Source organism: Vespula vulgaris, chromosome 20 (assembly GCF_905475345.1).
Source record: "Vespula vulgaris chromosome 20, iyVesVulg1.1, whole genome shotgun sequence".
Taxonomy (NCBI): Eukaryota; Metazoa; Arthropoda; class Insecta; order Hymenoptera; family Vespidae; genus Vespula; species Vespula vulgaris.
In genome coordinates, this window is record NC_066605.1 from 3,062,501 (window position 1) to 3,077,894 (window position 15,394).

General features: G+C 26.4%; 1 protein-coding gene across 1 annotated transcript in view; it reads right to left on the reverse strand.

Moving 5' to 3' along the window:
• Positions 1-1,156: 1,156 nt before the first annotated feature.
• The window catches only part of LOC127071080 (L-lactate dehydrogenase-like), a 241,814-nt gene continuing 227,576 nt past the window's right edge, over positions 1,157-15,394 (reverse strand). Inside the window, exons 3-9 of the mRNA XM_051009946.1 lie at positions 9,179-9,286; positions 8,936-9,088; positions 8,734-8,851; positions 3,207-3,545; positions 2,467-2,584; positions 1,834-1,966; positions 1,157-1,748 (exon numbers count right to left, since the gene is read on the reverse strand). Of these exons, the coding sequence (XP_050865903.1) occupies positions 1,551-1,748; positions 1,834-1,966; positions 2,467-2,584; positions 3,207-3,545; positions 8,734-8,851; positions 8,936-9,088; positions 9,179-9,265 (1,146 nt within the window). The 5' untranslated portion in view covers positions 9,266-9,286 and the 3' untranslated portion in view covers positions 1,157-1,550. The remainder of the gene's footprint in view (positions 1,749-1,833; positions 1,967-2,466; positions 2,585-3,206; positions 3,546-8,733; positions 8,852-8,935; positions 9,089-9,178; positions 9,287-15,394) is intronic.

Genomic DNA, 15,394 nt, shown 5'->3' on the forward strand with positions numbered 1-15,394 from the left:
TACACGTAACAAAGATTTATGAGTAATTCCGGTTCGATACGACTTTCGAATTCGAAAATAAAAATAAAAATAACGAAATTTTGGAAGATTAAACATTTCAAAAAATATCTCACGGAGAAAATTCGAATTCCGTAGGAATGTAAATAATATTAGAAATAATTTTTAAATTAATTTTCGCGAAATTTTTTATGAAAACGATCAAAGGTAATTAAAATATTGCAATTTATGGCTTTGCAGATCGATTTGAAATTTATACCAAAAATCAAATTATATATATATATATATGTTGTATATCGTGAAAGTCCATGAATAATTTCGGATCAAACTGACTTGAAAATTCTGTTCGAAATGTTTTATGAAAAAAATCAAATCATCAAAAGATTCAATAGATCGATTTTAAAGTTGTATCAAAAATCAAGTTATACGTCATGAAAAAAATTCACGAATAATTTTCTAGTTGAAACGTTTTTTAATTTTAAACATGGCAATGTTTTGAAATCAAATTATAGTATTCGCGAAAAATTTTGTATGCAATGGAAATGATAAAACATTCTGTCGAAATATTTAGATTACTATTAATCATCAAAACGAAAAGAACGCAAACAGAGACGGTCTCTTAATTTTTTTTTTTTAGAAACTTCAGTCTTTCTCGTTTGAAAAAACCATTATGTAATAACACACACACACACATATATATATGTAAATATATATGCATATAAAAAACTATTCTTTCGATGAAAAAACTATCGATCGTTTAGGAAAGAGCGCGTGTAATCGGCAGCTGCAACATTTGCACAGGTGGGACGCGTTGTTTACGCAAAACATCAGGAAACTTAATTTCCGTTTTACCTGTTGTACTAAATGGCTTCCGACGATCGATGGCTATCGATTACCTCCCTCTTCCTCTTTACTATAAATTATAATACAATATTATAAATTATAATAAAATAAAAACAAATTTCCTCTCTCTCTCTTTCTCTTTTTGTAAATAGATAATCGAAAATTTTTTTGATATTTGATAATTATTTAAATTTCTAATTTCACTAATGTAAAATAATGAATTTTATTATTGCTCGAATAACTTGATTTCTTTACTGCGACTGCATCTCGAAACGTTAATTCTTAAAGTCAACAACGCTTAGTTTATAGCATTCTTTCGTATTTTTCGTTTCGCTTCACTGGTTCACTAACAACAATTCTGATCTGAATTCTTCATATCTCGTAAATATAAAGCAGAAACTCTGGTTTATAAGTGTGAGACTTCCCTAGTATAATTTTACTCGTACGGTAGTTCAGTTTTCAAGGAAGTCGATTCTGACTACTATCATTTATTCTATCCAATCAAATACACGAACACGTAGGGAACCGGTTACCAACGTTATAACACATTTTATATTTTTCTTTTTTTCTTTTTTTCTCTCTCTCTCTCTTTCTTTTTTCTTCTTTCTTCTTTCTAACATTCGTATCGTTGACCGATCGTATGCGAGTTGGAAACGTTTCCGTGAGTGATTCATGTTTCGACAAAATTTTTACTCGTTTATATTTCTATTCTATTTCTCAGCTTCTTCACACATTTCTTGTAGAATACCGCATTCACGTAATATGCTTCTAATACTATCAGCGCACGCTTGTACTTCTAATTTTTCTTGATCGGTTAATTTTTGTCTTACGGTGCAATGAACACCTTCTCGGCCGATCACACAGGGAACTGACATATAAACATCCCTTTCTACACCATGATTGCAATTCTAAATAAATATTAATAAATTAGAAAAGAATATCACGTTTGATGGATAAAATTCAATACAAATATTTCTTATCTTATCATCTTACACGTATATGAGTGGAAACTGGTAAGACGACCTTAGTGTTTCTGATAACAGCATCAACGATCTCCGCTATGCAGATACCAACAGCCCAACAATTTGGACCCTGTGGACCTTTCTTTATGTTTAATACTTCATCGCTGAAAAAGTAATTTTATTTTGATGTCTGTTTTGTAATGAAACTGGTAGATAGACGTGAATTTTACTTGATATAGTTGGTGTAAGTGTCTAAATAGTATGAGAAATAGATATATAATTGTAATATTTTTATAATAAATGGTTTAATAATTTTATATAATAAATAGTAAAAATATTTGATTAATATGAATAAATCGATGTAGTATAGTATTTTTGTAATTAGTATAAATACTTACTTGATATGAGTATGTTGACGTAATATTTGTAATATCTAGATAATATGAGTATTATATGTAAAAGTATTATATTATAATAATAATATTATTATATTAGTATAATACTTTTCTAGTTAACTGTTAATGAGTATCCAATTAATATAAGTGAGTTAATGTAATATTTTTATAGTTAGTACGAATACCTAATTAATATGATGAGTGAGTCGATGTAGTATTTGTATAGTTAGTATGAATTTATAAATCGTATGATTAAATAAATATAATACCTTTCGTGAATTGCTTCTGTAACTTCATACCATTTTTCTGGATCATCCATTTCACCCATTCGAGGATTTATATCTCTTAATTTCAGACCTGCTACATCGATGCTCGACCATATTGGAACTTTAAGAAAATTTTGTATTAATATATTAATTATTATTATATAATAGAATTTATAGTAATAATAGAATATATTGATAGATGTATCAACTCATTCGTATAAACTTTTTGCATGTTATAATTATATTATTAATTTTTTTTGCTCTACTCTAATTTGATATCTTTATCATTTTCACATGTTATCTTAAATATGAAGAAATACTTTGTGATTATTAAAAAAGTAATCCTTTATTAAAAAAAAAAAAAATCTATCTTTATAAAGAAAGAATTTTTTGTTTATAAAATATACATAAGTATAAAACATGTATACCTATTGTGTTATTTATATTCTCTTAATTATTATTCCAATTTATTCTTCGTTAAATTTTCTTTGAATTTTTAATTATTTTCATATGAATTCATATGAATATTTATTTTAAATATGAATAAAGATCTTGCGATTATTTTCGATTTATAATTTTGCTAATCAAACTTTTGTTAAGAAAATATGCATTATGACAAAATACAAATATATTATTTGTTGTTATTAATAACTCTATCAGTGTAAAAAGTTAATAAACATATTTAAAAAGATTTTGTGTTGCATTAATAGAATACAAAATAAATTTAAAATAACATTATTTACCAGATGTGCGTCCTTGTGCACCAATAGTCATACAGTTAATAGACGATCGTGCTATTCCAATTCTTTGGCTCATTAACTCTTTAAATCTTACACTGTCTACAAGTGTGCCAATGCCAAGTACACGATTTGAAGGAAATTTAGAGAATTTATAAGCAATGTAAGACATTACATCGACTGGCTCTGTAACTATCACTAAAACTGCGTTGCAAACGAACTTTGCTATTGGTGGTATGATCTTTCTAAAAATCTCCATATTATCTTTAACATTTGGTTCTTCGTCCAAATGTTTTTCTGGAGTGGTTATAATCACCACGGCTGATTTTTGCAGCATGCTTACGTCTGAAAAATATTTAATATTACTTAAATAATTGTATGTATATTTAATTATATATAAATATATAATTAAATATACATATCATTATTGATTAATAAATAAATAATAAAAGAATATTTATTATTTATTTATTAATAATTGTATAAAGAATAATTATTAATCTTATAATTATATAAATAAATAATTTTAAATAATAATTGTATATTTTTATATATATATATATATATTTATCTATATATAATTATTGAAGAATCCGCACATTTTCTTTTAGAATTAGAAATAGAATTTTGTATCGATTTAAAAATAACCTTTTCCAAAAATTCTTGTATTACTTATCATTCAATCAAACAAAAAAAAATTATTTACACCTATAGATTAAAAAAATAGATAACGTGAATATAAACATATAATCCGTATATCGGACAAATCTATTTTTCCCAGTTAAGTTCATTGATCGCAAAAATGATGCAATCCTGTTCTCGTTATATATGCAAAACAAATTCTAACGGGAACGAATATAAAGTTAAAATCTAAGAACTCTTCCAAGAAAAATGTCTCTTTTCTTTACGTCTTACTCACGTCAGTCTTACGATCATCCGCCTGCTCGAAACAGGCTGAATACAGTATGCCCGAAAGGATAAAAAAAAGAAATACAGAAAAAAAACAAAAAAGAAAAGGAAAGACGGAAATGAAAAAGAAAAAGAAAAAGAAAAAGAAATTTTTCCTTTTAAAAATTCTTTCGCGATAAGATCCATCGATAAAGACGTGCCAAGTGGACAATTCCGGTGTCAGTGTCGTAACGAAAAATACACATTCGTGGTAACACCTTCATAAAGATGAGAATGTTGTTCGTAGTAACGGTAGTCCGTATCTTTCACGAAAGGAAGTTTTTTGAGACCGTCGATGTTGTTACAGATAATACGGTAAGGACGTCAAAAAAAAAAAAAGAAAAGAAAAAGATAAGAGGAAAAAGGAAGAGGTCGCTCTGTTACATTTCTTTGAAGTAATTGTTACGTGAAAACAAGATCTGAACACGTGTCGACAAAGTACTTCCACTCGACGACGAGCGAATATATTCTTTTTATTTCTTTTTTCTTTTTTTTTTCAGTCTCTTTCTTTCTCTTTTGCTGAAATAACAGACTCGTCACGAAGACTCGTCATGAAGTGTCCAGCAACATTTTTTTATTTTTATTTGTTTAACTTAGGAATTAATATTTGTTTCTTAAAAAATGGAAGCTAATCGTTCTATCTGATATTTTTGGGAATATTTTCTTTTTTGGTTTGAAAGTATTACTCTCGATGTACTCGTTTTAGTTGTTACTATATTTACGAATCAAAATTTATATCTTATATGTAACGATACTTATTTAAGTCATGTTAGATATTTTTTAATTATTTTTTTATGTGAAGTAAATAGAATAAAAAGAGTAAAATGAATATGTAAAAAGAGATTTTTGGAAAGTAATAAAATATTATTATTATATATACAATGTTATTGTTATTATTAAGTATTATTATTAAATTATAATAAAATATTATTGTTATTAATAAATATTATTATAGTTTAGATTCACTGTATATGTATAATGTGTGTATGTGCGTGCTTCTTGAAGTATTCATTTCGATTACTTCTATACTTCAAATCGAAAATTATTTCTTATGTAATAAGACTTAGGTCATATTTGATATACTGGAGTATTTTCTTTTTCTGTTTTAAAAAATAAGAATTAAATCCTTTAAATATTTTTTTCTAAAACTAAAATTATCATATAATCATATAATTATTCAGTTTGGTTGATTCTATATTTTAAATCAAAACTCGTTTTTTACGGACTAATATTTACAATTATTAGATATTCATAACAAAATTTTTATTGATTTGAAAGTACTCACGAAAGTAATTATTTATTTTTTAATTATAATTTTGCGCTTCAAATCGAAATCCAGATCATACAGAGTAGTATCTGGGTCCTATTTTATATTTTGGAATATTAATTTCCTGAATTAAAAATACTCATCGAAATGACTATTCATTTTTGTTACTAGTATGCTTTAAATCAAAACTTGATTTCGAAATATTAATTATCTTTCTTGACTGATAAGATTTTTCGAAGTATTCATATTTATGATTTGCTGCGTTACAAATCGTAAATTTATTTATTGCGAAATAAAACATAGTTGTTATTAAATATTTTGTAATATATTTTTTAATATTTTGTTTTTTTTCCAATATAATGATTCATCGAAATATTTATATTTTGTTTACTTTTATCATTGAAATGATAAACTTTTTTTGATGAATTAGTATACTATAAAATATTAAAAAGACTCATCCAAGTACTTATTAAAAGTACTTAAAAGTTAAGTGTATATTTAAAATCGAAATTCATTTTATACGAAATAAAACAGCTTTTATTAAATATTTTTATTAATAGTATATATACATATATATATATATATATATATATATATATACACATATGTATTATATATATTATAAATATTATTTATATTATATATGTTTTTTTCTTTTAATAAAGCAATTAATCAAAATATTCATTCTTAGTTTGCCTCTTTGCTTGAATTAATTATCCATTATTTCATGAAATAATACAATAATTATACTCTATCATTTATTTACATATTTTAAAATATTGCTTTCCTAAACTTATCGTACAAGACTCATCAAAAGATATTCTTCATATTTTTATTTTTTAACATCAAAATCGTAACCCATTCCCAAAAGAACAAGAACTTGAATCTTATTATAAATTCTAGTCAAAACCTACGAATTGTGGTTACGATTATAGAGAGACGCTAAAATTCGAAAAAGAGAAAAAAAATAGATAGAGAGAGAAAGAGCCGCAATAAAACTTGTCCGTCCCCGTTTTCTCTAGAGATATAACGTCTACGAACTACCAAAAAGTCGAAAAAGAAAAAGAAAGGAAAAAAAAGTCCGAGAAAAACAGACAGAAAAAGAGACACATAGAGAGACAGAGAATGAGAGAGAAAGAAAAAGAAAGAGAGAGAGAGAGAGAAGAGGAAAGAATCCCATAAAGAGAGAAATTCTAAAAAACATATCGTGATGTCGATCCTGAGGGAGATAAATAAGAGTAGTATGAAATTTACGAGCTTGTCCGTGGAAAGCTCGAGTGTAACGCTTTGCCGTCGTCGGGGGTTTGCCGCGTGTAAGCAAGCGGCAATGTAGATGAGAACCGAGATTAAAGGGACAGGATCGAGAGAGGATCCGGATCTCAAAACTTGCTTCCACAACCTAAAATTCATTCCCCGGAATCCCTCCACAAACCGTTCCTCTCATCTACGAGCATCGTTTCTGAGCTGTTGCACGTTGACAGGGGTCCCCATGACGAGGGAGAACCCAATGCGACGGGTCATCTTTTAAAATAGGCAGCCGATCGGAGCCGATGATCGCGACGCACGCCTGGCCTCATCAGTCCGAGACATATCAATCTAAAATTTCTGGAATTCGTTCTTCTGTCTCCTCGGTTTAGATCGAATCGTCCTATATATATTGATGTTAAAAAATAAAAATATGAAGAATATTTTTGATGAGTTTTGTACGATAAGTTCAAGAAAGTAATATTTTAAAATATCTATATAAATGATAGAGTATAATTATTGCATTACCTTATAAAATTAATGATATATATATCTATATATTATTTCCAGCAAAGATAATTATTTTAAGCAAAGAATGAATAGTTTAATGAATTATTATATTAAAAGATAGAAATTATATATATATTACTCTGTGTGTTATCTGTCTATCTGTCTGTCTGTCTGTCTGTCTGTTTGTTTGTCTGTATGTGTATGTGTGTAATCGTTGGGATGATCGACGTACCGCGATAAAGCTAGTCAATTTTTCTTGGATCATTTATTTTTAGTTCGATTTTTTTGCATGTATCGTATAGTAGTTTGTGACTAATATAAGATGTATATAGAATTTAGGTCTCGATTTCTTATTCTTTTGAGGGTTGATTCTTTTCTGGTTTTGTGATTTAATCTGCGACAGCGTGGTAGATAAACAGTGACTAGTAATAAATCGCTTTATTATAATTATTATTGTTGTTCTTTTTATTATTGTTATTATTATTTTTTCTATTATTAATATTACTACTATTGCAGTTATTATTATTACTATTATTATTATTATTATTATTATTATAATTATTATTATGCGTCGAGATAAGCTATATTAGCTATATAGTCTTTAGAAAAAGAAATAATGTAATTATTTTTTTTTAATGAATATATTAAGTTTATCGAAGTTTTATTCGGTTAACTTATTTGTTGTTTATCTTGCTTATTAAGATAAAAGTAATTTTTCAAATAAAGAATCTTATTTATAAAAATATAATTTGTAACAAATAAGATTTTATCTAAAATTTATTTTGATGAAATGAAATTTATTTAGAAATAATTTCTCAAAGAAAGAAAAAAAATATACATTTTCATTCGAAAATACCTTTTTTTGAGTAAAGTTTCATTTTATAATAGCTTAAAAGCAAATATAATTTGATTTGAAAATAGTTTTGAAAGGCAGAGCTTTATTTAAGACTAATTTTCCAAAAGTCAAGTTTTTATTTCAAAATAAATTAAAAAGAAATATTTACTTATATCTAAAAACAATTTATAAACAAACATAAAATATAATTTGATCTAGAAATAATTTTAAAATATCGTCCGTATAAAAATAATTTCGAAATAATACAATGCCATTTAGAAATAATTTGTTACATATAAAATTTCATTTACATTTATAAATAATTGTATACTAATCTGGGAGAAGGTGGACGAAACTTTTCGTTAGATCAAATATTACGTTCTAAATGTACGAACTACATTTTCGTAATAAACATTTTTTTGTAGTTTTTATTAAACTATATTTATTTAAATTATTTGTCTCCTCTCCATTTCATATTTTGCAGTAACACTATTACAAAAAAAAAAAGATTTGAAATAGGAAAACCTTTGATTTTAATTTTTATAGAAACAAAAGTTAATTACTCCAATGTCGGATTAATAATGTAATTAAAAACAACTCGAAAATTCAGAAGTAAATAAGTAGTAAAGTTATATAATAATGTATCCATTTAAACGATGTGTCTTTATCTGATTTATTTATCTATATATAATTCATTTAATTTATTAATATTAGTATTACACTCTTACCTGAAGTACCAGTTACCAAAGGATTTCCCAGAAAGATTCCAGCGTGTTGAATGTCCTCGGCCTCGGCACTAGCTTTGTTTCCATCTTTATCGAACAGACAAACCTCACTCGCCATTTTCTATGAATCATATGTGGTTAAAACGTAAAACGTTTCGATCGAGTGCTCGCAAATGGGTAGTTAAATTTGAAATGGCAGACTAACCCTCATGAGAATAGCCATTGCACATGCCATTCCGACCTTTCCAACCCCAACGATGGATACTTTAACTCTATGGGGATATATTTCGCATGGACCGAGTATAGTCGTTATCAAAGCATTTTTCGTAGTGGTCGTAGTGATTGGTATTACATCAACCTAAAAAAAGGATATTGCAGATAATAAAGAAAGAGATAAATTAAATCTTTCACGTTGCATTATCGGATAGTAATCACGAATATCAATTACCTCATCGCATTCATCATCAATCTTATAATCATTTTCAACCCTAGTACTGTTAGTTGAATTATTCTCTTTTTCTGCCGTTTCATCCATTGTGAGAGATATTTAGTAAACCTGAAATTGTAAATAATGATAATAATAATATTTGTAATTGCAATTATTAATATAATAATAGATTATTAGTATTATTACATAATTATTACTGGATGCTAATATTATTATTCAGTTATCTTTATAATAATAATAATAATAATAATAATTGTATATTGTAATTAATACTATATATATATATGTACACATGTGTGTGTGTGTGTGTGTGTGTGTGTGTGTGTGTGTGTATATATATATATATATATTTCGCTGACCATTTCCATATCATTTTACATTATTATTATTTTTTTATAGACAATATATTTTATTTTAATATTAAGTATCTAATACATTTTATTATATTAAATTATTAAAAGTAATCCAATTAGTGTAGAATTTATTGATCCATAAGATCGGAATTTTCTATTAAAAATATTCAGCACTTTTAACAAAAATATTTATATACAATATGCTTTCATATTCACATGAAATAAATTAAATCAAATTATGACTTATGAATACATCTATCTTACAAACACTATCGTCATATCATTCTACATTATTACTATTCTTTTATATTATATATATATAAATTTTTATTTGACAATATTTTACTCATTGATATTTTATATTTAATATGTTTCATTATATTATACTATTATAAAGATGCAACTCAATTAATATAGAATTGATCGATCGATAATATCGAAATTTTCTATTAAAAATATTCGATCCTTTTAAGAGAAATATTTATATACAAGTATATACAATATTTACATGATAAAGCAGATCAAATTATGTCGTAATAAGTAACTATACCTGTCTCAAGATTACTGTTATCATATCATTCTCAAGATTATCATCGTCGTCATCATCATTATTATTATTCCTCCATCGTTTCAAAAGGGCGTAGCTATTAACATCAATTTCCCTAATCGCCATCAATTTTTTCGGAAGCCTATGGTAAACTGCAATTTCTTAGTAAACTAAGAGAAGAATCTACGAAGCAACGTGTTTTCAGTGATCGCCTACGCACAAAACAGCATGAAGAACGTATATGCCTTTTCCGTGATATTACGGTGCTGCGAGAAAGATGTAAGAAGAGTTTAAGAAAGAGTCGAGAAGTAGCGTAGGGGGTGGGTGGGGGTTGGGTGGAGGAAGCGGGGTGCTGTTAGTGCTGAGAGAAGAGTGGAAAAGTCAAAGAGAGAGGGAGAAGATATAACGATGGAAGTTATCCGCTCGGCTTGGCTCGGCTCGCTGTAAATTAGCCGCAGGTAGTCGCCTCAGGAGCCAAGCAGGTACATCGCTGTGGGTTGCCGCAACGCACATATATTTCTGCGAATACCCACGCATGCGGATATATTCACACAAACTATTCTTTACAAATCTAATATACCTATACATATATATATATATGTATATATGTTATTTTCAAAAGGGAATGACCTGTTAACCGATTTCCACGCTATGTGCTGTTATTTTATTTCTCGCCTATATCTCTTCTGTAAGAGTAATTAAAGATAGAAATCATGTTCGAATATATATGTTTGTATGTATATATGTATATATATATATGTATGTATATATATATTAGTTCACTTTGTTAATCGTATTTTTATTCGACGTAAATCGTAATAAGAGTCGATGGATATTATATATGTATGTATCTATATATATATATATACATAATATATATTATTTATGTATGTATATATGTATATATTAGTTCACTTTGTTAATCGTATTTTTATTCGACGTGAATCGTAATAAGAGTCGACGGATATTGTTCGATTGAGCATCAAGCTTACTATTCGTTCGATTAAAAGAAAAATCGTATATGTAGTATCGATTATCTTTTATCGGAAACGATCGTGTCCGTTGAGAGTTTGTCGCTTTAACGATCGTTAAAATCAACGAACGTTTTTATCGAAATGTCTTGATGATTATCGAATGGTAGCTTGTCTTAATTTCGATTAATTTATACTCCGATAGATCGAACCCTTATCGGCCCTTATATTTCAGTATACACGAGGGACTCGTTAAATCCGCTCGAGATAAAAAATGAGAAGCAACGGAAGTTGGACAATTAGGAGGATAAAATGTATGGCTTTTGATAGTCGCTGGGGGAAAAAAGAAAGAAAAAGAAATGTACAAAATAAAATAAAATAAAATGAAAGAAGATTCAGGAGAGATGATCTTTTTATTAAGATTTCTTCTCTCTCTCTCTCTCTCTCTCTCTCTCTCTCTCTCTCTCTCTCTCTCTCTTTCTTTCTCTCTTTGTCTCTCTCACTTGACAGAACGGAAAGGATTATCTTCGAAATTATTTGAGTTATTCAAAAAATTTTGTGGACTTTTACGTTTCATGTTGAAATCTAAATTTATGTTGTGTGTATGTGTATATATGTTTGTATGTGTATATTCATTTTATTTGAAATGAAACACATTAAACTTGAAATTTATATGAATAATGAAATTACCTGTAATGAGGATCTACGAAGAATATCGAATTCAAAATGGCGATATTTTCGAAGATTAAAAAGTCCATAAAAATGTTGAACTCTTCTACAATATTTAAAATAGTGTTAGATATATGTAAAAATGTTTTCGAAATTTTCTGTAAACGATATCAAAAATGGTTGACAAACGAAAATTTTGATTTGTGAACTGTTAATTTCGTTGACAACATTTTTAATTTATTTTTAAATTTCTTATTAGAATTTATATATGACGTATTTTCCTACGGAAAGTTTAAAAAATTTTAAAGATGAAAATTTTTATTTCCTTCGTGTGTGTTTTAAAAAAACGAAAAAAATATTATAATTTAGAAATTTAAAATTTAAAAATCAATTTAAAAATTGATGCTGTTATTATCATTATTATTATTCTCCTTTTCTTTTACATGCAGATATATTTAAGAAGAATTTATTAAAATTTGTAATTATTATTTATTTTTATTTTATTTTATTAATATGAGAATAGAATTTTTCTTGATCAAACAGAAATCAAACGGTAGTTTAGAAAAAATAAGTTTTATATCTTAATGAATTTTAAAGAAATTAATTAGTTGTGTTATACGAATTTCATGATCATTTAAAATAAATTTAGACGTAACTCAAAATCTAATTAAACGACACGGTTAAAAGTTTGTCATAAATAAATCCTGCAAATCAATATCACATGAATAATTAAGATGAAACAATTAATTCACGATTTATTTTATTAATATTATTTTATTAACATTATTACTCATCGTGCATCAAATCCTTCGATATCCTTGCTTCAAGAAAAAAGAAAAGAAAAAGAAAAAAATTAAAAGAACTTTAAAAGATATTAATTAATTACTTTACACGAATTTTACGATTATTTCAACAACAAATTCAGACATAATACAAAATTTATTCGACGATGATGTAAAAACTTTTTCATGAATAAAATTCTATAAATCAGCATCATATATCGCCATCTTTAAATTTCACTTTTAAACGAAAATATTAATTTAAAATAACAATAAAATAAAGACATTAATCGATTACGTCAAGTTTCGAATTAAATTTAAACAACAAATTCAGAAATATTAACAAACTTCAAATCTGATCAAACGTCATGATTAAAAGTATTTAGAAAATCAAATCCACTTCGTAATAAAACTTCCTTTTAATCTTTCGTTACGGAATAAATCATTCGAGACGAAAACAAAATAATAAATAAATAAATAAAAAATATTAATATACGATTCGCAAGTGAATCTTTCTCTTCACTGAAATACTTTTCTTTTTCTTTTCTTTTTTTTTCACACATGGTTCCTGTACAAGGATAGGATCCATGCAAGCTCCAATCTCGAACCCATTCAATTTTAACCTTAATAATTAGCAGAAAAATAAAACAAAATAGAAAAAAAGGAAGAAGAAGAAGAAGAAGGAAGAGTGAGGACCTTAAACGCGGCCATTTATCAATATCGATCGATATTGCGAATGCGGCTTAACGACGAAGAGATAACATCGGGAACGTCCATGCATATCCACTTTGGAGTTATTGAATAGCGTCAAATAATATACGAGCCAATAATGTATGAATAGTCCTGCAATTATGGCTCGGCGATCTTATCTAAGTTACCCGTTATAATTTAGTAATCGCTCATTCTCACCGCACGCAAATCGCGAACGAGGACGAATATTATCGAACTAGTATTGTAACATCCACTTTATATCCTTTAAAGAGATATACCTATAACTCAGTTAGGGAAAATTTGTTCGTACGGAATTGTATTGAATCATTCCTCCTTAACATTTCTTCTTTTTTATCCGTTATCAATTTTGATGAATTAAGAATTAATATTTAACTTCACTCTCATCCTCACCATCGAACGTTCACCCCAATGCTCACTAAATTTCATCTCTCTAGCTTTTATAATTGAGTTTTTGTTAATTGAGATTTTGATTGTAACATTTGCACAATTATGATGAACAAAGTTTTATTTCAATCTAAGCAAATGGTTTCAAGAAAATTTGAACAAAGAGTAGTGTTTTTTTTTTTTTTAATTTTAAAGATACCTTCTTTTGGAGTTTTCTTTAGAGGTGAATTGTCCTTAAAGAGAAGGGACGATATTTTTGGGAATTACTTTTCTTTTCTTTTCTTTTATTTCTTTAAGAGGAAGTAAAGGTTTGTTATAAAATTTGAAATAGTCGATACCTCGTTTAAATCTTCATCTTTAAAGTGAAATTTTGTTCATCGAGATGTATATAAAGAATAGATTATTTTAATATTGTTTTATCAAAACTAATAATTAATGAATATTTATATATATTATATTATATTATATATATTACATATGTTTATATATTGTGTGGATATAAATATATAATATATATAATATATAATATAATATATTTATTTATATAAATTAATATATATAATATATATATAGATATTAAAATTATTTCAAATGAGACGACTAAATTTTATATTCTTAACTAATTGTACCTATATTCAATCTGCTTTATACTGTAAGTATATCAACCCTGTCAATAGGTTGGTCCATGATGTTGGCCAATATAGAAAAATCAAAATCTTAATTATTATTACACTAAATCAATTTTTATCTTTTGAATTAGACAATCAGATATATATAATTTTTTTTATAACTTTTAATAAATATAATAATTTTTTAAGTGTATTCCATACGATCACATTGCGTCAGTTAAATGGACCTCATTTCGTAATACAATAAATTTTTTATTAAATTTTAAATCAATCAAAATTAGATGGATGATATTTTTATCTAATAGAAAGCAAATCTGTTATTCTCGATACACGAGTTGCTTAGGTGGTGATTTAGGTGTGTTTAAAGAAAATAAAGTTAAATGGAAGTAATTAATAAAAGTCAAAGGAAAAGTTAGTCAATATTTGTCATTTTGTAAATCCGATCACTAATTAGCTAATAGTTCTGTAATTAGATTTTAAATCTGTATTCTGCATTCTTTGAAACCGGTAATTAATTAATAACACTGTAGTCTGCATTCTGTGAAACCAGTAGTTAATTAATAAGTCTGTACTTTACATTCCCTTAAACCGGTGATTAATTAATCACTTTGTATTCTACATTCTATAAGATCGATAATTGCTAAATAAATCTGTGAAATCGACGGTAATAAATTTATAAAACTGTATTTAGAAATCGGTAAATTGTATTCTCTTGTAAATTTTACTAAATGTTATTCACCTGTCGCATGAAATAAAATATGAAATGAAATGATGAACGTGAATCACCTTTCGAATCTTGAAATCTTTAATGATCTAAGTATTGAATTGGTTAATAAATAATAGTCAAAATTTTTTTAATGCAAAACGCTAAAGTGAAAGTAGTGTTGTTTAATTAAATATTATTGTATTTAGTTTAGATATAGAGTACTGTAAATTTCGATAATGTTTATTAATCAATCGATAATATATATATATATCAAACGATAATATATATTATTGTTGTTATATAAGTGTTATTTGTTCTCGCGAGTTGTTGTTTGTTTGATTGTTATTTTATTCAGATATAAACTATTGAAAATGTCGACATTAGTTATGGGTCCTAAAAGGAAAAAGAATGAAACAAAAAACTCAATACTATCGTTATTTATATAA